General features: G+C 40.5%; 1 protein-coding gene across 1 annotated transcript in view; it reads right to left on the reverse strand.

Moving 5' to 3' along the window:
- LOC109889943 (cGMP-dependent protein kinase 1) overlaps nt 1–9,992 on the reverse strand; it is a 134,832-nt gene extending 124,840 nt beyond the window's left edge. Inside the window, exon 1 of the mRNA XM_020481795.2 lies at nt 9,350–9,992. Coding sequence (XP_020337384.1) covers nt 9,350–9,609 — 260 coding nt within the window. The 5' untranslated portion in view covers nt 9,610–9,992. The remainder of the gene's footprint in view (nt 1–9,349) is intronic.
- Between the last annotated feature and the right edge of the window lie 17,524 nt (nt 9,993–27,516).

Here is a 27,516-nt window from a genome sequence, read left to right on the forward strand (position 1 = left end):
CACCCACTAGGGTGATGCCACGGCCGCTGTAAAGCGCACAAATAAACACCACATCTTGGCAGTGGTCAAGAACAGTCCCTGAGCCTCTTCTGCCATCTCTAGAAACAGCATGCAGTACTTGTTGTAATTCTAAACAACAGAGCCGGGATGCATTATTTGAATCAAAACAGCCAGCCAGCTATAAGCCAGAAACACTGTATATACTTTCCAATCACAATTCTGCAACTCTATGTAAGTGATCAACCCCCAGAGCAGTCAAACCCCAAAACATCTATAGAAAAAAATGCTACAAACATCCGATAGATCACAACATTTTCTTTGCAACTTTGTTTAGAAAACCAATAGCTTTTGTTGATGATGAAAATACATTTTGTGGCCATCATTACAATTCAAGCAAGTTCTCCATGAAAGCAATTCAGTTTGTCCTTCTCTTAGAAACCTAATTCTTCAACCCCAACTCTCCTTGAATAGTCCAACACATAGAAGATCTCTGAGATTGGGGGGATTATCAAACTGTATGAAGAATTTTGCTACAAGCCCAAACCTTTGATGGAGAAATGGGCTAGGGGGTAAAATATATAACTATTATAAACCATTGCATGGCAGTCGTATGTTTTTCAATAAAATTCTTAGAAAGCAGCTCCATCTATAGTGTTATTAGTGACATTTACTATTAAACCCAACCCAGCCCTATACCATTACCGTTGCAAAACAATATACAGTGTGCGTTTGGGACTGTTGCCATTGAAGAGCATTATAGGCCATAACATTGAAACCATTAGAACTGTGGTAACTTAAAGGTTTGCTTGTTCACCGTGAATGATCTAGCACACACAAAGAAGCCGTGGACACAGATTAAGCATAAGAGAAGGAAAAACTGAATTGCTTTTATGGAAGACTGGTATGAATTGTCGGCAGAAGCTACTGGTTTTCTATCCAAAGTTGCAAAGGAAATGTTGTGATCTAAATAATAAACGCAAGAGACCAGCAAAATGTATAAAAGAGCGTGGCAGTATAGCAGGGAAAGCGGCATCTAGTGGTCAAAATCTAGTACTTTCACACTAATTCATGGTAAATAATGCAAGCAACTTGAATGACAAATTTCTTTGAACAGGGGAAAATAACCTTCACCAGACTCACAGGGAATACATTACATACAGTTTCAGTCAAAAGTTTGAACACACCTACACATTCAAGGGTTCGTCTTTATTTTTACTATTTTCTACATTATAGAATAATAGTGAAGACATCAACGCTATTAAATAACACATGTGGAATCATGTAGTAACCAAAAAAGTGTTATTCAAATGAAAATACATATTTTTTTATTTGACCTTTATTTAACTAGGCAAGTCAGTTAAGAACAATTTCTTATTTTCAATGACGGCCTAGGAACAGTGGGTTAACTGCCTGTTCAGGGGCAGAATGACAGATTTGTACCTTGTCAGCTCGGGGATTTGAACATGAAGTCCAACGCTCTAACCACTAGGCTACCCTGCCGCCCCCTATTCAAAGTAGCCACCCTTTGCCTTGTTGACAGATTTGCACAGTCTTGGCATTCTCTCAACCAGCTTCACCTGGAATGCTTTGCCAACAGTCTTGAAGGAATTCCCACATATGCTGAGCACTTGTTGGCTGCTTTTCCTTAACTCTGCGGTCCAACTCATCCCAAACCATCTCAATTGGGTTGAGGTCGGGTGATTTTGGAGGCCAGGGCATCAAGTCATCTGATGCAGCACACAGCCTGGAGGTGTGTTGGGACATTGTCCTGTTGAAAAACAAATGATAGTCCCACTAAGCGCTACCCAGATTGGATGGCGTATCACTGCAGAATGCTGTGGTAGCCATGCTGGTTAAGTGTGCCTTGAATTCTAAATAAATCACAGACAGTGTCACCAGAAAATCACCCCCACACCATCACGCCTCCTCCTCCATGCGTAACGGTAGGAATCACACATGCGGAGATCATCCGTTCACCTACTCTGCGATCACAAAGACACAGTGGTTCGGAACCAAAAATAACACATTTCCACCGGTCTAATGTTCATTGCTCGTATTTTTGGGCCCAAGCAAGTCTATTCTTCTTATTGGTGTCCTTTAGTTGTGGTTTCTAAGCAGCAATTCAACCATGAAGGCCTGATTCACTCAGTCTCCTCTGAACAGTTGATGTTGAGATGTGTCTGTTACTTGAACTCTGTGAAGCATTTATTTGGGCTGCAATTTCTGAGGCTGGTAACTCCAACGAACTTACCCTCTGCAGCAGAGGTCAATCTGGGTCTTACTTTCCTGTGGCGGTCCTCATGAGAGCCAGTTTCATCATAGCGCTTCATGGTTTTTGCAACTGCACTTGAAGAAACTTTCAAACTTCTTGAAATTTTCCGGATTGACTGACCTTCATGTCTTAAAGTAATGTGAGCGTTTAGTCACGGTAATTGGTCTTCTCCAAGTTCTGATGATGCTGATCGTCATTAGTACCCCACCAAACTAACTAACTGCCTGGTACTAATCAAACACTTCATGAGAGCCCATGAGCTCATATTGCACACTAATTACAGGCAATGCAATTGCGTGAGAAAACAGAGTGATGGCCTCAATTAAAAGAAGAGGACGCCATCAGCTTTCTACAGGATAGGCCTACTATATTTATTTCTTAACTTTCCTACTATTAAACACATTGCTTTTCTTTAAAACAGGACTATAGCCTACCTGGCTTGGATGAAAATGAACCACGAGAAAGCGTCCTCCATTCGTTATTTAAGTGCATACAGTAGATTACATTTATATGTTTCCCCTTCCCCTGTTTCGAGACAGATGTAGGATAATGGTCCATTCTAAATCAAAAGACATTTCACACATACTATTTAGTATATGTAAAGACAAGATTAAATCAAGAATCGTCTGATGGGTGACAATATTAGCCTGTCACTTGTGAATAATATATTATCACTAGTGAATGATGCCCAACTCGTGTCCAGTAAGGCAAACAGCGCATGGCTTTTTTTGCAACTTTTTCAAATCATAGTTGCACACCTTATGTAGCCTAGCCAATAGGCCTATATGTTTTGATAAGGTTTGTATCACAACTAAAGTGGCCAAATAACTTCTTAAAATGAAGCATACTAATCCGCTTTACAACAGCTGTAGAGCCTAACTGGCATACTGTACATACACAGCGCATGAGTTTCAAGTTTGGGGAAGATCATTTTCACCATAAAAATACACCTTTATAACAAAAGCTTTACATGCATAATCGCATTTGTGGTCACTTTTGAGAATGGGGTTTTCCCGCTATGGAACATTCGGACTTATAGCCTACTACCATATGCACATTGCTGTGCTTATAATATGAAGAAATAGCCTAATAATTTTTCAACATTTTAAGCTAAACACTGTTGCTTCAGCCTCATTGCTTAAAACAGTTTTTTTGATGCAAGTGGTTGTATTTATTTGGGATGTATTGCATCACACAACTGTCCAAGACTATGTTTGTAATATTTATTTCTCGCACAGAATAGAATAGGTCAACTTTTCTACTATGGGGGAGAGTAAATTTAAATAGGCTTGTGCTTTTGCTGTTCATTAGGCCTACTCATCATGTTGACTGACAAAAAGTAAATGTAGACAGTTCTTCCAATATCTTCAATATGCGCCTTGGAATTGGATAAGGACGCACGCAGTTGTGTCTGTCTTCACTTGTAGCCTTTGAGACAGACCCGATCACGTGACGGGCATTGGCTAATAATAATTGACCTATTTGAGAGAGCCATGTGAGTGAGAGGGGCTTTGAAGCATGCAGCCAGGAGAAGGGATTTATAATTATTATATTCAGCCCAAGGGCACAATGGCCACTGGCCACAAAAGGCATGTTTTTTATTAAGGGGCATTATGGCCACACAAAGGGGATCCTGCCGTAAAATTTGAGGCATTATCAAATTGTGAATGAGAGACTGATGAAGTGTGTACAGCCTAGAGGTTGACCGATTAATCGGCATGGCCAATTAATTAGGGCCAATTTCAAGTTTTCATAACAATCGGTAATCTGCATTTTTGGATGCCGATTATGGCCGATTACATTGCAATCTACGAGGAGACTGCGGGGCAGGCTGACCAACTGTTACGCGAGTGCAGCAAGGAGCCAAGGTAAGTTGCTAGCTAGTATTAAACTTATCTTGTAAAAAACAATCAATCTTAACATAATCACAATTTAACTACAAATGGTTGATGATATTACTAGTTTAACTAGCTTGTGTGCATTGCATTTAATCAATGCGTTGCCTGTTAATTTGTCATCGAATCAGTCTACTTCGCCAAACGTGTGATGATTCAACAAAAGAGCATTCGCGCCAGGGTATATGCAGCAGTTTGGGCCGCCTGGCTCGTTGCGAACTGTATGAAGACCATTTCTTCCTAACAAAAACCGTAATTAATTTGCCAGAATTTTACGTGATTATGACATAACATTGAAGGTTGTGCAATGTAACATCAATATTTAGACATAGGGTTGCCACCCTTTCGATAAAATACGGAACGGTTCCATATTGTTTTCAAAATTATAGTTTCTGGATTTGACCATATTAATGACCTAAGACTTGTATTTCTGTGTGTTATTATACCATAATTAAGTGTATGATTTGATATTTGATAGAGCAATCTGACTGAGAGGTGGTAGGCAGCAGCAGGCTGATAAGCATTCATTCAAACAGAACATTCCTGCGTTTGCCAGCAGCTCTTTGCAATGCTTGAAGCACAGAGCTGTTTATGACTTCAAGCCTATCAACTCCTGAGATTAGGCTGGCAATACTATAGTGCCTATAAGAACATTCAATAGTCAAAGGTATATCAAATACAAATGGGATAGAGAGAAATAGTACTATATTTCCTATAATAACTACAACCTAAAACCTCTTAACTGGGAATATTGAAGACTCGTGTTAAAAGGAACCACCAGCTTTCATATGTTCTCATGTTCTGAGCAAAAAACTTAAACGTTAGCTTTTTTGGCACATATTGCACTTTTACTTTCTTCTCCAACACAGTGTTTTTGCATTATTTCAAATTGCATTATTCCAAATTGAACATGTTTAATTATTTATTTGAGACTAAATTGATTTGATTGATGTATTATGTTAAGTTAAAATAAAAGTGTTCATTCAGTATTGTTGTAATTGTCATTATTACAAATATATAAATATATAACGTTTTGCATTTATACGGAGACTTGATTACACACAGGTGGATTGTATTTATCATCATTAGTCATTTAGGTCAACGTTGGATCATTCAGAGATCCTCACTGAACTTCTGGAGAGAGTTTGCTGCACTGAAAGTAAAGGGGCTGAATAATTTTGCACGCCCAATTTTTCAGTTTTTGATTTGTTAAAAAAGTTTGAAATATCCAATAAATGTCGTTCCACTTCATTATTGTGTCCCACTTGTTGTTGATTCTTCACAAAAAAATACAGTTTTATATCTTTATGTTTGAAGCCTGAAATGTGGCAAAAGGTCGCAAAGTTCAAGGGGGCCGAATACTTTCGCAAGGCACTGTATATATATGAAAATTGGCCGATTACTCTGTATCAGCTGTTTTTGGTCCTCCAATAATCGGGATCGGTATTGGCGTTGAAAAATGCTTTCATGCAACTTTTTTTTAAATCATTAAAAATCTAAACCTATAGCCCAAAGCCTTGTATCACAACTAAAGTTACATAAATAACTCTAAATGAAGCATATAGGAGTACCTGTTTCTTTGTTAGCCGCTCAACACAGAAATGTCGCATGTGCGCACTCCCTCAAATCATTTGGAGAAAATATCCTTTCTATTTTATTCAGCTGTGTTTAACTGTATTCTTAACACTATAAAATAATATAAAACAATGTCACGGAATTCTAAGCAAATCTTGTCTGTTAAATTATCTAGTGTAGCCCACAGCCATCTGGCATAGCCGGATCAGGGCCTAACATAAGGACAACTCAGAGTATGCTATACTGTGCTTCTGCAATAGACTACATTTTATTCATATCATGTTTCTTTAGACCTGTCTAAAATAAATCATGGATTTATTGTGACAGTGTAGGCTACATTACATGGATGTATTAGACTTTTTTTATTAAAATGTTCCAAAGGTCTGCCTCAAAGGCTTGTAGGCCATGTGTGGAAGCCAGGAGATGCTAAATGTGTTTATGTTCATTAACGGTCAATTACCGTGAGACTGGCAGTTATTTGCTTGACAATCACCGGCTGACAAAATTTCATGACAGCCACAACCCTAGGTGGGGGGTGCACGGGTGGCTTTTTGACAACAACAACAACAACAAATCCTCATGTCTTACTCATTGGTAGTAAGATGTCTGGTCCAAATTTGATATTTTTGACCTCTATTTGTTAATATTAGCTGGATCCTATAAATTAAAATGGCTAGTTTGGGTGCAATCAATAAACTTAATTTCTCAGAGATCTAATTCAATTTCAACAAAATGTTTCATGGATTCAATTTGATCTGTTATTAACTACAGAAGGAATTTCAGGACAATCTGAAATGGTGGGTTTCAAAATCCTCTTTCTTGTGCTTTTTTAAGTGGAACGACCCTATTACAGGCCATTTGTCCTGATGAACTTTTATTACTGTACTGAGGATATGTGATGTGTGTGTGTTTGTGTGCATGCATGCGTGCGTGCGTGTGTGTCAATATCACAGGAACAACCTTCAGAGAGTAAAAAGGAAATGACAGTGAAATCCACAGTGAAGCAGACTTTATGAATGAGCTTGTGTTGTTCAGGAAGCCTATAAAATAACAGAAAACTAATGTAGGTGCTATTTGTGCATGACTGTGGTATGTTAACTTGCCCTTGTTAAATTGTCAGGAATATACTCAAATATTTTGATCAATACTTTATCTGAAGTGTATGCTTAGTAACTTCTTAGGCCGGATATCATTGAATCAATCTGATTAGGCCTACAGAAGAGGCCTTCATCCCATTCTAAAATAACAGATCTGTATCCATTAATTTCCTCTGTGTTTCCTAACAGGATGTACAATTTCACAGTCAGTTACCATACCAAGGGAGTCGGTACTTCAAAGAATGAACCCTAATATTTTAGAACATCAAACACTGAAGCTACAAAGGCGCAAAGCAAGGTGATGAGGAGAGCATATTGTCAAACATAGAGTTATCTATTGGAGTATTTAAGGGATAGTTCACCCAAATTTCAAAATGAAATTGGTTTCCTTACCCTGTAGGCAGCCTATGGACAAGGTATGACAGCAATCCATGCACTGGTTTTATTTCCCTGGTACTGTTTCCAAATGCAAATGTTTAAGAATTTTTGGCACAAATCCCATTCAGGTCATGGGACCAATATTATAATTTTTTATGTCTAAGCCAGCCGAAAGTATCTCAGATGTATTGTGAAGCTCAACAAAGTCCCTTATAATAGAAAGCAGTTTTAACATATATTAATTAAAAAATATATATAAATAATAGCATTTTTATATTAATAATTATATTTTATATCAAAAACTATTTATCAATATAAAAAATGTGAATTGTTTATATAACATTTTCAATTGTCAATATGAATTATTCAAATGTTTTATATCTATAATTTAATTATTGATATCAATAATTTATTTATATCAAACATTGTATTATAATGACCTTTTTATTTTATTTATTTAACCTTTATTTAACTAGGAAAGTCAGATAAGAAGAAATTGTTATTTACAATGACGGCCTACCCCGGCCAAACCCGGACGAAGCTCGGCCAATTGTACGCCGTCCTATGGGACTCCAAATCATGGCCCGATGTGATACAGTCTGGATTCAAACCAGGGACTGGTTCATGGGGGCGGGATTACATTTACATGCTCCTACAAAGTCACTGTCTACAAACCCCTTGCAGTCTTCCCATTTTGCTACCTTAAAATTAAATCAAAACATGTATTACATTTGATATTTTTCCTTAAAATTAAATCAAAACATTTATTGAATTTTATAATTTTCCTGCTGATGTACACAACCTACTCCACATTTTCAAAGAAAATTTTGAAAGAAAAGTGATAGAACATTTTCCAAATGTATTGAGAATAATAAACTAAGATGTCTTGATTGCATATGTTTCCACACCCCAGAGTTAATAATTGGTGGAAGCACCTTTGGTAGCCATAAGAGCTGTAAATAATTTTGAATAACATTATACCAGCTTTGCACATCTCTTAGGGCAACATATATGCATCGTTTTTGTCAAAATTGCTCAAACTCAGTACATTTGGTTGGGAATCACTGCAATATTCAATGATTGTCACTGATTTTCAATCAGATTAAGGTTAGGACTGAGACTACTAGACCATTCAGGAACACCCAACACCTCTTGGAAAGTCATTCTGGTTTGTCTGACATTAGAATTTGTGTAAATGTTTAGCTGAAAAATGATAATTCTTATATCAATAATTCTAATTATTGATATCGATTATAAACCTTTTGATATCAACACTTCTAATTATTGACATAACATTTAAATTACTAATATAAAAACGATTTCTCAATTGAATCCTATGGGGATCTATTGAAATTAAAAATGCAATTATTGATATTGAAATTCCATTATTGATGTAAAAAAATACAGTTATTGATATAAAAAAAAGATAATGAATATATGTTAATACAGCTTTCCATACACTTATAGATGATTTCAACATGATTAACTAAAAATGATCATATCGGTCCCATGGTTTGAATGGGATTTGTGCCAATGCTAAATTGTATTCTGAAACAGTGCCAGGGAAAATAAACCAAACAATATATTTCTGTCATACCTTGTCAATACACTGCTTACAGGGTAAGGTAACTGATGCCATTTGTCATTTGGGTGAACTATCCCTTTAAATATCCTCAGACGTGCACTTTGGGCGCTCAGCATCCAGCTACTAAAACCAATAATGCATCGTGGTTCCTCCACTCTGCCTCCGGTGGGAATGCAAAGATGGATCGGATCAATCATAAACTTCTCTCGGAAGCCTTCCTTGGCGCTACGCCATCCGCCCCAAGAATGAACGCGCTCGCGCTACCCCATTCACGGAAGCGCGTCTCCATCTCCACAGTAGGAGGGCTCAGCCCTGTTGTGATTGTGAATGATTGACATCCAATGGGCTGACATCACACTCATGTCTACCTATCTGTTTCAAGTAGGCTAAGTAGTCTAAATGCAACCCGTACCATTAGGCTACATTTGTTCAGTTTTTTTTTACAAAAAAAAGCATCAATTGCACACGATGGATAAACATACTAGTTTTGCGGTATATAAACCCTAAATTAATCGACACCAACAACAACCACTTTATACTCTCTTACCAGTCGGACTTGACATATTTCCGAAAGGCTTGTCTCGACAGGTCTTGGTAGTTTTGAGGCTCCGCCGAGATGCCTTGCGCCCGAGTCCTGGTCCTCGGTCCTATAAGTTGAGCGCTGGGTAATACGGACTGACATTTGTGCAGTTTCCTCTTCAATTCTTGGATCTCGTCCTCCCTGTCCGCCAGACGCCTCTCCAAGTCCCGTATCCTGTCCTCCTTCAACATTAAAATCTTGGCAAAGTCCTCTTCCAGGTCGCTCATGATGAAATCTGCGGAGACTTCACTGGTTTCCCCTCGAAAAACACAATTCCGATATTTACGGTCAGAATTCCGTTGTTTACAATGGGATAAACGAGGCTCCGCCGTGCGTATTGAGAAGGATCGCTTTGTAATCCACGTGTTTTTTTCGGAAGGTGCTGAGAGGAGGGGATTTAAATCGGTGTTTAAAACAGTCGAGCCGGCGGTTGATAAATCCAAGAAGCACTGGTCCACATACAGAGACCCTGAACCTCCAGGGAAGTTGGGAACTATTGATGATCCTTCATTGACAAACCAATTAGAGCAGCCCTTCCTCTTTGGGGACGCAGGCCGTCATGCTGCAGAGAAACTCGGTGTGCGCTCCAGACTGTAACGGCGACTCTGCATCACTGACTGCCCCAACACAGCCTAGAGATTTTTTTTGCGTTGTCAAATTCTCACCGTTACAATCACCAACACAAAGCTTCTGGAACGCCCTTTGATCCAAGAGGCTGACCCAGCCCAGTGAAACTCGATCTGGCTAGGGATCTGATTTACAAGGTTGCTAGATTAGAGTGCTAGTTTGGGCATCCCCAAAAACACCCACCCTGCCGTTTTGTCATTAGACTAGCCTATATGCAACTCCTTTAGGCAATAACAACCCATGCAATTACTTTAGACATGGAATTTGTGGTTCCATACAAGGACCATTTCATTATTCAATCAAACATTTAGAGTCCCTCCAACCAAACACAATGTTTTATAGAATAAACTGTAATATGTAAACTGTAAGCAGCACATCACTGTCACAATCCTTGGTGGTCTGTAGCAGAGTAGTACCCCAGCAAACATGATGTGGGCCCAATGTAGCCTACAATATTGGCCTCACTAGGCTTCCAACATTTGGCAAATCCAATGTGCCTTTGCTCATCAGCCTCATATTGGCCCCCAAGGCATTGGCCCAGTGTAGCCCAGTGTGGGCAGCCCATATCAGGCAGCCCTCACAAAATAAGCCCATATTTTCCCAGCAAACATGCCCATATTGCCACGATGTGGGCCCAATGCAGGTTAAAACACTGGACCCATGTAGGCTGCCCACATTGGGCCGATATGCCTTTGCGCATCAGCTCCTCATTGGCCCCAAGGCAGGTGGCCCCAAGGACAGCCCTCATTAGTATTGGAAATCGAGACTTTCTGAAGGCTTTGGCGCTTTCACCAAATTGTTCCGAAAAATGGTTAATTACTCGGAGCTTCATTATCTGTTCACAATGCAGATTAGTGACATCTACTGGGCAGCAATACATAGCAGAGTGTGATTATCATATGGACATGTTTTTCTGCTCTGTTTTCAGCAAATCCCCATGGGGCAGCGGTAAGTCAATTCCGTTAGCAGCGTTTTATACTATGGCATTGTTGAAAACTTGTTTCTTTTGGCTTGAAGGGCATTATAGGGCGTGCATTATTTCCCTATATAAACTGGGTGGTTCGAGCAGAGTATGACCAAACATTTATTTTTACTGCTCTAATGACGTTGGTAACCAGTAATAATTCAAATAAGGCACCTCGGGGGTTTGTGGTGTATATGGCCAATATACCACGGCTAAGGGCTGTATCTAGGCCCTCATGAGGAAGAACAACCCTTAGCAGTGGTATATTGGCCATATACCACACCCCCTCTTGCCTTATTGCTTAAATATCACACAGTATATTGGCACATTAGAACCTAATGGCTAAAGTTAATTCTTACATGTTTTGTTTGAGCTGCTTTTTAAAGCAAATGTTGAATTGAAAACATTATGGGTATTGTTGAATTTGATATTCATAATGGGGAGCTAGGACTGATGGTTTGGTTAGCTAAACTAGCAAGTCTGTTTGTTTGGTTACCACAGCAACTACTGTAGCTATCTAGTTAACTTGCTAGCTAGCGGATGTTGAAAACATTCCTACCAGCAAATGAACACATTTCTAGTGGCAAATGTGTTCAATTATAGCCATGGTATAAAAGGGATAATGAACTCGGGCCTCTATGTGTTCTTTAGAAATTAATGCAACTCCGTGTGTCGTGGAACACACCTTCCACGTTGTTCATTATTTTCAATAGAATGCATAGTTCCTCGTTGATTATCTTTTAAATAATGAGTTGGAATATCAGGTTAGCATCTTAAATCATGTTGCACTTTTTTGCCTTCAAGTTGACTATTTTTCAAAAACTGAATCTATGGCATTATTTAGGATGCTTAAGACAGAAGCTTATGCTATACTAAATGTTCAACAGTGAAGAAAGTGTAGTTTCACATAAAAACAAATCTAAATAGCATGCATTAGACAGGATTCAACCTCTTACCCTAACAACCTTGAATGTGCCATCGTTTCCTACTCTACCTGTTAAACTACCAGTCAAGTGAACCTTTTTGCACAAAATCCTATTTATACTGAACAAAAATATAAATGCAACAGGCAACAATTTCAAAGATTTTACTGAGTCAAATCAAGTGACAGTTCATATAAAGAAATCAGTCAATTAAAATAAATACATTTGGCCCTAATCTATGGATTTCACATGACTGGGAATACAGATATGAATATGTTGGTCACTGATATATTTTTAAAAGGTAGGGGAGTGGATCAGAAAACCAGTCAGTATCTCTTGTGACCACCATTTATCTCATGCAGTGTGGCACATCACCTTCACATAGAGTTGATCAGGTTGTTGATTGTGGAACGTATCCCACTCCTCGTCAATGGCGGGAACTGGAACACACTGTCGTACACATCGACCCAGAGCATTCCACACATGCTCAATGGGTGACTGGTGGGTATGCAGGCCATGGAAGAACTGGGACATTTTCAACTTCCAGGAATTGTGTACAGATCCTTGTGACATGGGGCCGTGCATTATACAGATATGATCTTGTTGCCATCTAATGCACATTCAAATGTCATAAATCAACAGTGCAGAGCTCCCCCTGTCCTCTGTTGTGCCTTGATTGTATTACTGTTGATGATATCTGGAAATGTGCATGTACAGCCTGGCCCATCTACTGTTGCTAGCCCCAATTCTGACTTGTGCTCTGATATCTGTTTCACTGATTTCTGCTCTCGTAAAAGCCTGGGTTTTCTGCACGTTAACACTAGAAGCATATTACCTGAAATTGATCAATTGAAAGTGTGGGTTCACAGCTCCAATCCAGATGTGTTGGTCATTACTGAGACAGGGTTAATGTAGGAGAATATAACACATTAGATCTGGTCAAAGATAATACAAAGCAAAAACATGCTTATATCTTTTTTTTTTGTACCATCATCTTTGAAATGCAAGAGAAAGGCCATAATGTATTATTCCAGCAAAGGCGCAATTTAGATTTTGGCCACTAGATAGCAGAAGTGTATGTGCAAAGGTTTAGACTAATCCAATGAACCATTGCATATATGTTCAAAATGTTGAATCAAGACTGCCCAAATGTGCCTAATTGGTGTGCCTAATTTCAAGTTCATAATTGTGCACTCTCCTTAAGGAGCAATTCTCCCTCTGTGGGTCTAACCCCAGGAAGTTCTGGAAAACGGTTAAAGACCTGGAGAATAAACCCTCCTCCTCACATCTGCCCATGTCCCTTAAAGTTGATGATGTGGTTGTTACTGACAAGAAGTACATTTTTTATATTTGTATATTTTATTTATCTGTTATTTTACAAGGTAAATTGACTGAGAACACATTCTCATTTGTAGCAACAACCTGGGGAATAGTTACAGGGGAGAGAAGGGGGATGAATGAGCCAATTGTAAACTGGGGATTATTAGGTGACCGTGATGGTTTGATGGCTAGATTGGGAATTTAGCCAGGACACCGGGGTTAACACCCCTACTCTTACGATAAGTGCCATGGGATCTTTAATGACCTCAGAGAGTCAGGACACCCATTTTAACGTCCCATCCGAAAGACGGCACCCTACACAGGGCAGTGTCCACAGGGCAGTGTCCTAATGCCCTGGGGCATTAGGATATTTTTTAGACCAGAGGAAATAGTGCCTCCTACTGGCCCTCCAACACCACTTCCAGCAGCATCTGGTCTCCCATCCAGGGACCGACCAGGACCAACCCTGCTTAGCTTCAGAAGCTATGCAGGGTGGTATGCTGCTGGCAAGCACATGGCTGAGCTCTTTAATCACCACTTGCCGATGAGCGATGGCGCTCCCTCTTTTTCCCCTGCCCCGCTACAAAGTTTCTCGCTGCAGGCGTTCACTGAGTCTGAGGTGCTAAAGGCGCTCCACAAACTTGACCCCCAAAAAACATCTGAATCAGATGTTTTAGACCCTTTCTTCTTTAAGGTTGCTGCCCCTATAATCACCAAGCCTTTCTTTGACCTTTCTAACCTGTCTCTCCTCTCTGGGGAGGTTCCCATTGCCGGGAAGGCAGCCATGGTTCGTCCTTTATTTAAATGGGGAGATCAAGCTGATCCTAACTGTTACAGTGCCTTGCGAAAGTATACGGCCCCCTTGAACTTTGCGAACTTTTGCCACATTTCAGGCTTCAAACATAAAGATATAAAACTGTATTTTTTTGTGAAGAATCAACAACAAGTGGGACACAATCATGAAGTTGAACAACATTTATTGGATATTTCAAACTTTTTTAACAAATCAAAAACTGAAAAATTGGGCGTGCAAAATTATTCAGCCCCTTTACTTTCAGTGCAGCAAACTCTCTCCAGAAGTTCAGTGAGGATCTCTGAATGATCCAATGTTGACCTAAATGACTAATGATGATAAATACAATCCACCTGTGTGTAATCAAGTCTCCGTATAAATGCACCTGCACTGTGATAGTCTCAGAGGTCCGTTAAAAGCGCAGAGAGCATCATGAAGAACAAGGAACACACCAGGCAGGTCCGAGATACTGTTGTGAAGAAGTTTAAAGCGGGATTTGGATACAAAAAGATTTCCCAAGCTTTAAACATCCCAAGGAGCACTGTGCAAGCGATAATATTGAAATGGAAGGAGTATCAGACCACTGCAAATCTACCAAGACCTGGCCGTCCCTCTAAACCTTCAGCTCATACAAGGAGAAGACTGATCAGAGATGCAGCCAAGAGGCCCATGATCACTCTGGATGAACTGCAGAGATCTACAGCTGAGGTGGGAGACTCTGTCCATAGGACAACATTCAGTCGTATATTGCACAAATCTGGCCTTTATGGAAGAGTGGCAAGAAGAAAGCCATTTCTTAAAGATATCCATAAAAAGTGTTGTTTAAAGTTTGCCACAAGCCACCTGGGAGACACACCAAACATGTGGAAGAAGGTGCTCTGGTCAGATGAATCCAAAATTGAACTTTTTGGCAACAATGCAACACGTTATGTTTGGCGTAAAAGCAACACAGCTCATCACCCTGAACACACCATCCCCACTGTCAAACATGGTGGTGGCAGCATCATGGTTTGGGCCTGCTTTTCTTCAGCAGGGACAGGGAAGATGGTTAAAATTGATGGGAAGATGGATGGAGCCAAATACAGGACCATTCTGGAAGAAAACCTGATGGAGTCTGCAAAAGACCTGAGACTGGGACGGAGATTTGTCTTCCAACAAGACAATGATCCAAAACATAAAACAAAATCTACAATGGAATGGTTCAAAAATAAACATATCCAGGTGTTAAAATGGCCAAGTCAAAGTCCAGACCTGAATCCAATTGAGAATCTGTGGAAAGAACTGAAAACTGCTGTTCACAAATGCTCTCCATCCAACCTCACTGAGCTCGAGCTGTTTTGCAAGGAGGAATGGGAAAAATGTCAGTCTCTCAATGTGCAAAACTGATAGAGACATACCCCAAGCGACTTACAGCTGTAATCGCAGCAAAAGGTGGCCCTACAAAGTATTAACTTAAGGGGGCTGAATAATTTTGCACGGCCAATTTTTCAGTTTTTGATTTGTTAAAAAAGTTTGAAATATCCAATAAATGTCGTTCCACTTCTTGATTGTGTCCCACTTGTTGTTGATTCTTCACAAAAAAATACAGTTTTATATCTTTATGTTTGAAGCCTGAAATGTGGCAAAAGGTCGCAAAGTTCAAGGGGGCCGAATACTTTCGCAAGGCACTGTATAGGCCTATTTCTATTTTGTCCTGCTTATAAAAAGTGTTGGAAAAACTTGTCAATCAACTGACTGGCTTTCTTGATGTTTATAGTATTCTCTCTGGTATGCAATCTGGTTTCCGCAAAGGTTATGGATGTGTCACTGCAACCTTAAAGGCCCTCAATGATGTCACCATTGCCCTTGATTCTATGCAATATTGTGCTGCTATTTTTATTGACATGGCCAAAGCTTTTGATACGGTAGACCATTCCATTCTTGTGGGCCAGCTAAGGAGTATTGATCAAGTTTATTCATAAAGCCCTTCTTACATCAGCTGATGTCACAAAGTGCTGTACAGAAACCCAGCCTAAAAGCCCGAACAGCAAGCAATGCAGGTGTAGAAGCACGGTGGCTAGGAAAAACTCCCTAGAAAGGCCAGAACCCTGGAAGAAACCTAGAGAGGAACCAGGTTATGAGGGGTGGCCAGTCCTCTTCTGGCTGTGCTGGGTTGATATTATAACAGAACATGGCCAAGATGTTAAAATGTTCATAGATGACCAGCAGGGTCAAAAAATAATAATCATAGTGGTTGTCGAGGGTGCAACAGGTCAGCACCTCAGGAGTAAATGTCAGTTGGCTTTTCATAGCTGATCATTCAGAGTATCTCTATCACTCCTGCCTCTAGAGAGTTGAAAACAGCAGGTCTGGGACAGGTAGCACGTCCGGTGAACAGGTCAGGGTTCCATAGCCGCAGGCAGTATTGATGTCTCTGAGGGTTATTTGGCCTGATTTGCTAACAACCCCTCTCAAAGACTGCAGTGTATGAAGTCAGAACATCTGCTGTCTCAGCCACTGCCTGTCACCAAAGGTGTAACCCAAGGCTCGATCCTAGGCCCCACGCTCTTCTCAATTTACATCAACAACATAGCTCAGGCAGTAGGAAGCTCTCTAATCCATTTATATGCAGATGATACAGTCTTATACTCAGCTGGCCCCTCCCCGGATGTTGTGTTAAACACTCTACAACAAAGCTTTCTCAGTATCCAACAAGCTTCCTCTACCCTTAACCTTATTCTGAAAACCTCCAAAACAAAGGTCATGTGGTTTGGTAAGAAGAATGCTCCTCTCCCCACAGGTGTGTCTTGGGAGTATGGCTAGATGACACACTGTCCTTCTCTCAGCACATATCAAAGCTGCAGACTAAAGTTAAATCTAGACTTGGTTTCCTCTATCGTAATCGCTCCTCTTTCACCCCAGCTGCCAAACTAACCCTGATTCAGAATGCATATACATGATATATACGAATGCATATACATGATTTATGAATGCATATGCAACACTAGACCCTATTATTATGGTGGGAGATTTTAATACGGTCTTAAATACCTCTATGAACCGGAAAGGAAATCACACTACAAACTATCACCCTCAGGCACTTAAGGAAATCATGAATGTCATGGATATATTGGAATTAATAGATATTTGGAGGCTTAAATACCCTGACCTAATGAGATATACATTGCGGAGGCCTAATCAAGCTAGTCATTTTGACTACTTTCTTTTGCCATTCTCTCTGGCACCAAAAGTTTAAAAAGTGTTGATAGGGGACAGAATGCGATCGGATCAACACATAATTGGCATATATATATTACACTTACAGAATTTCCACATGTGCGAGAATATTGGGAATTTAATCAAAGCCTACTAGATGATAAATTGTTTAGAACTAGGACAGAAGAATTTATAAATGACTTTTTCAGACATAACATAGTTACAGCAGATCCCCTTATTGTATGGGACACTTTTAAATGTGCCTTTAGAAGCCATGCAATTCAATACTCATCTATAAAACAAAAGCAATTTGGATCAAAAAAGTCCATATTAACAAAGTAAATTGAAGAACTAACACTACAGTTAGATAGCAACAAAAACTGTACCATAGAGGCACAGAATAAGTTAGAGGAAAAACAAAAAGAAATTGAGGAATTTATTCAAGAATGATCCAGTGTAATATATCATAAAAATTAAGCGAATTGGATGGAATATGGGGAAAAATGCACCAAATTATTTTTCAATCTTCAATATAGAAATGCTACCAAAAACAATGTATTGAAACTTGTTACAAATGATGGAGTCACGTCTCGTGTCTTTGGCTATGCCGGATTAAGTGATATGACATGCTATTCTATAATACCTGACTGAGCTAATCATGTAAATGTAATTAACTAGAGAGTCGGGTACCACAAAATAATATTTATGGAGCTGTTATCCTCAGAATAAATAGTTAAAGACCTAGTAATATTTTACATCAATAGCAGTCAATATTAATTGTCATCTTAATTCAGTCTCATCTGAAAGTTGTACATTTTCACGAACCCTGGCTCACAAGTTGAATCAGCAATACAAAATTGGGTTTAATCATTTATTTACTAAATACCTAACTAATCGCACAGAATTACACATACACATAATTAAATCATAACTTGATTCTAAATGACATCATATAGGAAAATGTCCCTAGCGGGCGGAACAGATATGACAGCTGGCTACAAAAGGGGTTGGGTTTGAGTGAAAGAGCGGGAAGACTGAGGAACAATAGGGCAAAGCTGTGCTATCGTAAATACAGTATCTAATGCATTCTAAATTACCACCCATTTGGAAAAGGAAAATGAAATAAATATTTACTCCTAGCTGCGCTTCGCTAGGTTGGTGGTAGAGGGAAGGCTGTGTTGCCCAACCGAGTCCTTTGTCCTTTGAAGAATGTCTCTGCTGGTAAATTGAATACGTTGTAATAACGTTGTTGTGTGGTAGACGGGATACTCTGTCTGTTCCTTCATAACCCTGTTTGCAGCGGCTGTTGCTAACTCAACAGCTAGGAGGTATCACTTCTGTAGTGAATAAGAGTTCAAAGTTCATACCATTCGCAGCCAAGCTCACGCTGATGTTGGCTTCGTTCTGTAGTTATTATCTAAACCATTCTGACATCGGACCGTGGTCCTCACGTCCTCGGAACAGGATGTTATATTGTCATCAATGGCTTATATAGGAAGGGAGAGGAGGGCGTGTTTGAAAAGTTTTATAGCCCATGTCCCTTCACAGGGGCGGGCCACTGATTGAGCAGAGCCCTATCTTATGAAAACCCAAATCTCACATTTTAGAAGCTAAAATCACATTTCATCCCATTACGAATAATTTCATATTCAAACATTTAAATTGAACAACAATTCCATGTGAATCCGATAACTCTGATGTGTAGACTTTCCACTGTAGAGTTTATGTCATCTTATCATTGATGAGAATGTCTCAGATGACCACCGAACTGACATCATATTCATTATGTACCACCGCATATGTTCAATTGGTCGGATTACCAGAATATAGTTAATTTCCCCCCACCTTCTGATGTTCTCAGAATCTCTATGTTAACCAAGGGTTTTGCAAATGTAACATCAGTAGGGTAGAGAGAGGAAAAAGGGGGAAAGAGGTATTTATGACTGTCATAAACCCACCCCCAGGCCAACGTCATGACACACGCATGATTCACCGAATAATATTTTGAAAGAGGAAGTAAAGTACTTGAAGAATATTTTTAGTTTCAGTCTCTCCATCTCCACTAACCGAAGCTAATTGTATGGATTTTTTCCTAATACTAATGTAAAATTAACATCTGTACAGAAAGACTCATGTGAAGGCCAAATTACAGAGGAGGAAGTTCTTGATCCAATTAAAGCCTTTAAGGCTGGGAAAACTCCATGGCTGGATGGCATACCAGTGGAAGTATACCAAACTTTTTTTGATATACTCAGAGGATCATTATTAGCATGTTTTAACCACTCCTATATAAATGGTAGATTATCAGACATGCAACAAGAAGGTCTGATATCATTATTACTGAAACAGGTATATATAAAGATCCAGTCCATTTAAAAAATTGGAGGCCTCTTACACTTCAGTGTTGTGATGCAGAAATCCTAGCGAAATGCTTGCCGCATAGAATTAAAAAAATATTGTCAGATATTATTCATCCTAATCAGAATTTTTTTTTTTACATGGATGATAGATTGGAGATAATATAAGACAAGTATTGGAAACAATAGAAAACTATGAAATATCGGGGACACCAGGTCTGGTTTTCGTAGCTGATTTTGAAAAGGCTTTTGATAAAGTACGACTGGAGTTTATATATAAATGCCTAGAATATTTCAATTTTGGGGAATATCTTATGAAATGGGTTAAAGTTATGTATAGTAACCCTAGGTGTAAAATAGTAAATAATGGCTACATCTCAGTAGGTTTTAAAATATCTAGAGGAGTAAAACAAGGTTGTCCACTATCGGCATATCTATTTATTATTAGATCCAACGATAATATTAAGGGATTAGAAATACGTGGCTTAAAAACTAAGGTGTCATTGTATGCTTATGATTCATGTTTTCTTTTTAAACCACAATTATAATCTCTCCACGGCCTCATAGAGGATCTAGATACTTTTGCCATCCTCTCTGGATTAAAAACGTGTACTATATTACGTATTGGATCACAAAAAAAATGCAAATTTTACATTACCATGTAGTTTACCAATTAAATGGTCTGACAGAGATGTGGACATACTCGGTATACAAATCCCAAAAGAAAGAAATGATCTCACTCCAATAAATGTTGATAGAAAGTTAGCAAAAAATAGATAAGATCTTGCTGCCAAGGAAAGGAAATACCTGTCTATTTGTGGAAAAATCACCCTGATTATCTCTTTAGTCATATCACAGTTGACCTATTTGCTTATGGTTTTGCCTACACCTAGTGACCTAGTGGCTTTTTAAATTATATGAACAAAAAATATTCAATTTTATTTGGAATGGCAAGCCGGACAAAATTCAAAGGGCCTATTTACATAAAGAATATGAATTCAGAGGGCAGAAATGATTAAATATTAAAGCATTAGACCTCTCATCAAATACATCAGTCATACAAAAGTTATACTTAAATCCAAACTAGTTCTCTAGTAGAATGTCTCATCCTATGTTCAAGAATTGCCTTTTTCCCTTTATTCAGATTACAACTGCTCACCTTCGGTTGTTTGAAAAGGAAATAATATCTAAAATATAAATCTTTTTTAAACAAGCTTTAAAAAGTTGGTTGCAATTTCAGTTGCATCCACCTGAAAAGTCAGAACAAATAATACAACAAATATTGTGGTTAAACTCAAATATACTAATTGACTTTAAAAAAATGTATTTTGTAATTTTGTAATTTTTTTTGTAAAATGTAATTTTTAAAAAGGGTATAATTTCAGATAAAGAGACAGCTTAGGCAGAGCGGAGAGCCTCTGTGAGACAGAGGAGAGGGATCTCAGTTGAGTGAGCCGCCTTGAAGCTTGACAAGTTAGGGTCAAGCAGATCTTAGACTCTCCCCTATCTGAGAAATCTGCCGCCCTCATCCTCCCTCATACAACACCTGTTCTGCCAGTCACATTCTGTTAAAGGTCCCCAAAGCTCACACATCCCTGGGTCACTCGTCTTTTCAGTTCGCTGCAGCTAGCGACTGGAACAAGCTGCAACAAACACTTAATCTGGACAGTTTTATCTCAATCTCTTCATTCAAAGACTCAATCATGGACACTCTTACTCACAGTTGTGGTTGCTTTGCGTGATTTATTGTTGTCTCTACCTTCTTGCCCTTTGTGCTGTTGTCCGTGCCCAATAATGTGTGTACCCTGTGCTGCTATCATGTTGTGTTGCTACCATGTTGTTGTCATGTTGTGTTGCTGCCATGCTATGTTGTTGTCTTAGGTCTCTCTTTATGTAGTGTTGTGTTGTCTCTCTTGTCGTGATGTGTGTTTTGTCCTATATTTTTTATTTGATTTATTTTGTATTTTTAATCCCAGCCTTCGTGCCCACAGGAGGCCTTTTGCCTTTTGGTAGGCCGTCATTGTAAATAAGAATTTGTTCTTACTGACTTGCCTAGTTAAATAAAGGTAAAAAAAAAAATTTATACAATTATAACGCCGAAACATGAGGTGATGGCGGCGGATGAATGACACAACAATGGGCCTCAGGATCTCGTCACGGTATGTCTGTGCATTTAAATTACCTTCAATAAAATGCGATTGTGTTTGTTGTCCATAGCTTAAGCCTGCCCATTCCATAACCCCACCGCTAACATGGGGCACAATGTTGATATCAGCAAACCGCTCGCCCACATGACACCATACACGTGGTCTTTTTTTATTTATTTTTATTTTACCTTTATTTAACCAGGCAAGTCAGTTAAGAACAAATTCTTATTTTCAATGACGGCCTAGGAACAGTGGGTTAACTGCAGTTGTGAAGCCAGTTGGACATACGACCAAATTCTTTAAAACAACATTAGAAACGAATATTCAATTCTCTGGCAACAGCTCTGGTGGACAGAGCTGTGTTATGTGACAAAACTGCACATTTTAGAGTGGCCTTTTATTGTCCCCAGCACAAGGTGCACCTGTGTAATGATCATGCTGCTTAATCAGCTTCTTGATGTGCCACAACTGTCAGGTGGAAGGTTAATCTTGGCAAAGGAGAATGCTCACTAACAGGGATGGAAACAAATTTGCGCACATTTTAGAGAATTTAGCTTTTTCTGCATATGGAAAATTTCAGGGATCTTTTATTTCAGCTCATGAAACATGGGACCAACACTTTACATGTGTTTTATATATTTTTTCAGTGTATATTTCCAAGTATGGTGTCCAGTAGAGGTCGGTGTTTTAAAGCAGCTTGGAATCGAAGAAAGCACCAGATCCACAGTGAAATCAGTGGGATCTCGCATTTTGCAACACACGATTTGAAAAACTTGTTATCAAATTAAGCTTTAGACGTCATCGATTATGTACTTCTAATAGTGATAAACGCATCGGCACACTGCTTCAAAGTTAGCTGCTTAGAGATTTTGACATATGCCTCGGAGCTCCAGTACCAAACATAACATCACTATCTGAAATAAGGCCACACTTTTGGATCATACATTGTATCAGAAAGACAACTACAATAACAGTTGCACAAAAATAACCTGTGAACTATAAGGTTCTATCTGATAAAAGATTATTCAGAGATAATTGGCTTTAAAGTTCCGAACCCTCTATGGTTTGAATGGTGCCAGCAATTTTTTAACATAACAACATGAATTGGATTGTGGGTGTGGTGTGGGCTTGGTGTGGGCTAGCCCGTGTTGGGCTGGTGTGGGCTAGGTATGGCCTAGTCCGTGCTGGGAGTGGTGTGGGCCAGCCCATGTCGGGCTGGTGTCCGCTAGAACGTGTTGTGCTGATGTGGGATTGCTGTGGGCTTTGTGTGGGCTAGCCCCTGCACACAATGGGGTCATGTTTGCTGGGAGGCTATGTTGAGTTTTGCAATAGGTAAATGTAGAGAAAGGCCAATGTTGTCACACACACACACACACACACACACACACACACACACACACACACACACACACACACACACACACACACACACACACACACACACACACACACACACACACACACACACACACACACACACACACACACACACACACACACACACACACACACACACACACACACATGTTGAGCACTCTGTAAGCCTAATCTTCAAACAGAGCCAACCATTTCTCTGCATTATTTTTCATCCTCTGACTAAATCCATTTCAGCTCAATGAATTCATCGAAAGAGCGACTTGGGCTGCAGGGGGAATGTTTCATTAATATTCTGAGATAAAAATAGTGCCAGGGGATCCATCATTTGCAAGTGGAGTTCATAGTATTATGACCCTGTTTGCCTACTCTCCTTCCCAAGTCCATAGAGTCTGGGTGGCTCAAAAGTAATGCGAGTGACAGGAAAGGTAGGCTGCTTTCCAACTACTACCACAGACATAGACATCTTTGCTCATCACTTTTCCTTTTAAATTAGAATTCCAATCTCCAATGTTTTAGTTTTCAAAGTGAGGAGAAAGTACTTCAAATGACTCACACTGAAAAAGGCTATGCTTTGAAGAGCAATACCTTTTGATATACTGTGCAAGTGCAAGAGATCACTTATAGACATGCTTGAGACCTTGGCCACATGAGAAATATTCTTGGCGTGAAGGGCACATCTTTACAGACATTCAGCTTTCTTTATGTGGGGTAAAGCTGTGTCAGTTACATTTAACATTTTTGTCATTCAGTAGACGCTCTTATCCAGAATTATGTACAATGGGAGGGGGACGTTGGGGGCGCACTCTTCAAAGAGGTAGGGATTCAGACATTTTAGAAATATTGGCAGTGACTCTGCTGTCCTGACTTTAGGGGGACACTTGTTCCCCCATTGGGGTGCCAGGACAGAGAAGAGCTTGGACTGAGAGTTCTCAGGTTGGAATGTCATTTTTTAGCATAGCCTGAAGGGAGGGAGTGGCAGTTCCCTTTGCTTCGTAGGCACACCAGGGTCTTGAAGATGATGCTAACTTCGACTGGAGGCCAGTGTGCAGAGCGGGTGACATGGGAGAACTTAGGAAGGTTGAACAGCAGGTGAGCTGTCGCATTCTGGATAAGTCTCAGTGGTTTGATGGCACAAGCCGGGAGAACAGGATCTGCGCCACTTTCTCTGTGAGCAAAGGTCACACTCTACGGATGTTGTAGAGCATGAACCTGCAGGAGTGAGTCACTGCTTTGATGTTTGCTGAGAATAACAGGGTGTTGTCCAGGGTCACGTCAAGGTTATTTTCACTCTGATAGGGGGATACCGTGGAGTTGCCAACCATGATGGAGAGTTATTGGAGTAGGCAGGGCTTCCCCTCGAGGAAGAGCATCTCAGTTTTGTGAAGGTTGAGCTTGACATGGTGGGCCCACATCCAAGCTGAGATGTCTGCCAGGCAGAAGGGGGGAAGAAGAAGAGTAGTTTAGTGTGATGCGCAGAGCAATGTTAGGAGAGACCATGTGAGGATATGACAAAGCAGAGTGCCTTGGTGTAAAGAGAAAAGATAAGAGGGCCTGCAGGAGCGAGTCACTGCTTTGATGTTTGCAGAGAATGACAGGGTGTTGTCCAGGGTCACACCAAGGTACTTTGCACTCTGGGAGGAGGATGGAGAGGTCTTGGAGCGGGCAGAGCTTCCCCGCGAGGAAGAGCAGCTCAGTTTTGTCCTGGGAGAAACCAGTAGTGAGAGCATGTGGTGCAGACAAATCAAATCAAATTATATTGGTCAGATACACATATTTAGCAGATTATTGCGGGTGTAGCGAAATGCTTGTAGAAGCAACCTGCCAGGGAGGATACAATCCAGGAGTGTGCAGAGCCTGAGACGCCCAACCCTGAGAGGGTGCAGAGGAGGATCTGATGGTTCACAGTGTCGAAGGCAGCGGATAGATCAAGGAGGATGAGAACACTGGAGAGAGAGTCAGCTTTGGCAGAGCGGAGAGCCTCTGTGAGACAGAGGAGAGCGATCTCAGTTGAGTGAGCCGCCTTGAAGCCTGACAAGTTAGGGTCAAGAAGATCATTCTGAGTAAGGTAAAGAGATAGTTGGTCAGAGACAACATGCTCAAGTGTTTTGGAAACAAACGAATGATGGGATACCCATCTGTAGTTTTTGATGTCAGAGGGGTCGGGTGAGTTTTGTTTTTTTGAGGAGGGGAGCGACTCTGGCCATCTTGAAGTCAGAGTGGATGCAACCAGTGGTCAGGGATGAGTTGATGAGTGAGGAATGAGAGAAGATCTGGAAAAGGGTAGGAGGGGATGGGTTCAAATTGGCCGGTTCTTGGGCAACCGGACATCACTAGTCACAGCATTTCATCTGGAGGGAGAGTAGAAAGAGGCCAAGGCGTGGCGTAGTTCTGTGTGAGTGGGACCAGTGGACTCAGTAAGCTGATTGAATGAGGAACAGATTACGCTAAACTTTTTTTCAAAGTGGTTGACAAAGCCGTCCGCAGATCGGGATAAAGGAGGGGAGGAGGATTAAGGAAGGAGGAGAAAGTGGAGAAAATAGTTTGCCAGGGTTGGAGGCAGAAGCTAGAGTGATAGAAAACGGCTTAAGAAGAGGATGCAGAGGAAGAGAAGGTAGGGGGGGGGGGTGCAAGGATGATAGGTCCTCCGGAAGTTTAGTTCTCTTCCATTTCCGCTCAGCTGCCCGCAGCCCAGTTCTGTTAGGACGCAGTGAGTCACTCAGCTATAGATATGGTCTATGGACTGTGATCCAACTGGATGTGACAGGTTCTGGGTGACAGGGTCATGACTGGAACAGCGCAATGGGCAGCGTAGATAAATCAATCATAGTTTAGTTCCTAACTGTAGCCTTTATCCCACTGGCAAATATTCTCTACATTTACAGTATCTAGGGCACTCCAGTATATCCATATTGTTGATAGGGATGAAAGAATGTTCATCCAATGACATTTGTACATAGGCCTGGGTCTGACATTTAGAGGTCATGTCAGGGTAATTGAAAACGGAGTGTTGTTTGTGGCAATTTAAAGCATTGAACATCAGTTCTGAATGTGTTGAGTATGCCTAGTTTAGTCTCATTGTTTGTCTCAGAGATTATGACTGGATGTGAGTGGTACCATTGCTATCAAGTGATTTCACTTTGGGTCATTGTATTGCTGTAATGCATGGTTTAGTCAATGTTATTGCAGTGCTCCCAAAGCGTCTGGGCAGACTAAGCCCTCCCGATAGCCTTGGGGACAGATCAGTTTACAGATGAGCGAGGCAGACGTTAGTCACTGCTTTCCTGTAACACGCACACACACACACGCACGCACGCAGGCACGCACACACACACACACACACACACACACACACACACACACACACACACACACACACACACACACACACACACACACACAGAGACGCACACACACGAATGTACACACATATGCACGGATGCATATACTCATAGGCACAACTTTACATGTCTACATTTACAGTATACTGGCACAGACATCCCCATAAATCCTTCACCACCCCCTACCACAAATATTTACTAACGCACACACAACCTCTAACACACACACACACCTTCATGGCTGCCTGCCACCCATATGGAAACCCTAGAGTGGTTGAGGGTGATGGTGGCGGTCGATAAGGTGGCTGCTGGTGCCTGTGATGCAGTGATGCCAGCACCTGGTTGGAGGCTGGGGCGTCTGCCTCAGAGGAGTCCGAAGAGGGGACGGGGACATGGAGAGACTGCAGACTACTGAGCTACCTGTCTCTGAGCCTCAATACCCACATCATCACATCACACCACAGCAAAGAAACCCTGACTGATCATTCGACATGGGCCATGGGAAACAGAGCCAATGTTCTCTCCTCTGGAATTTGAGAGCATTGAAATATGATACTTAAAAAAATGTCATGCATCCCTCATACCTGCCGTAGTGTCTTCCTCTCTTAGGGGTTCTATAGTCTATTCAAATTGGAAATTGTATAAGCAAAATTATGTTTTCCATGATAATCAGCTTGAGGGTGGACAGATGCTCTTGTATTGTATTTACAGAACAGTTGTGCGAGATGGGTGTCTAGAGAGACACACACAGGGAACAGGCATGTGAGATGTGCAACAGTTCAGAGGTCAGAGGCTGGAATGTTCCCCTCCCCTCACCATCCAGGTGTGCCATGTAACTGGCTAAATGACCCAGATGATGTGACCGCAGTCCCAACAGGATCCAGACGGATGGGGAAAAACAAGACTACAGAGTAAATGCTGTACTATATACTCAAACATCTGTTCATTTCAGGTCAACTTACCATGTTGGGCCATATGTGATGGCAATATTACTTTAGTCCTTATGCAATTATTGCCATTTTAAGTGCATGCTATGTATAGCTAAGACAATACAGCAGTGACGTGCAGTCAGGATAGACAGTGCTCACACTGT

This window comes from Oncorhynchus kisutch, linkage group LG4, assembly GCF_002021735.2.
Source record: "Oncorhynchus kisutch isolate 150728-3 linkage group LG4, Okis_V2, whole genome shotgun sequence".
Classification (NCBI taxonomy): domain Eukaryota; kingdom Metazoa; phylum Chordata; class Actinopteri; order Salmoniformes; family Salmonidae; genus Oncorhynchus; species Oncorhynchus kisutch.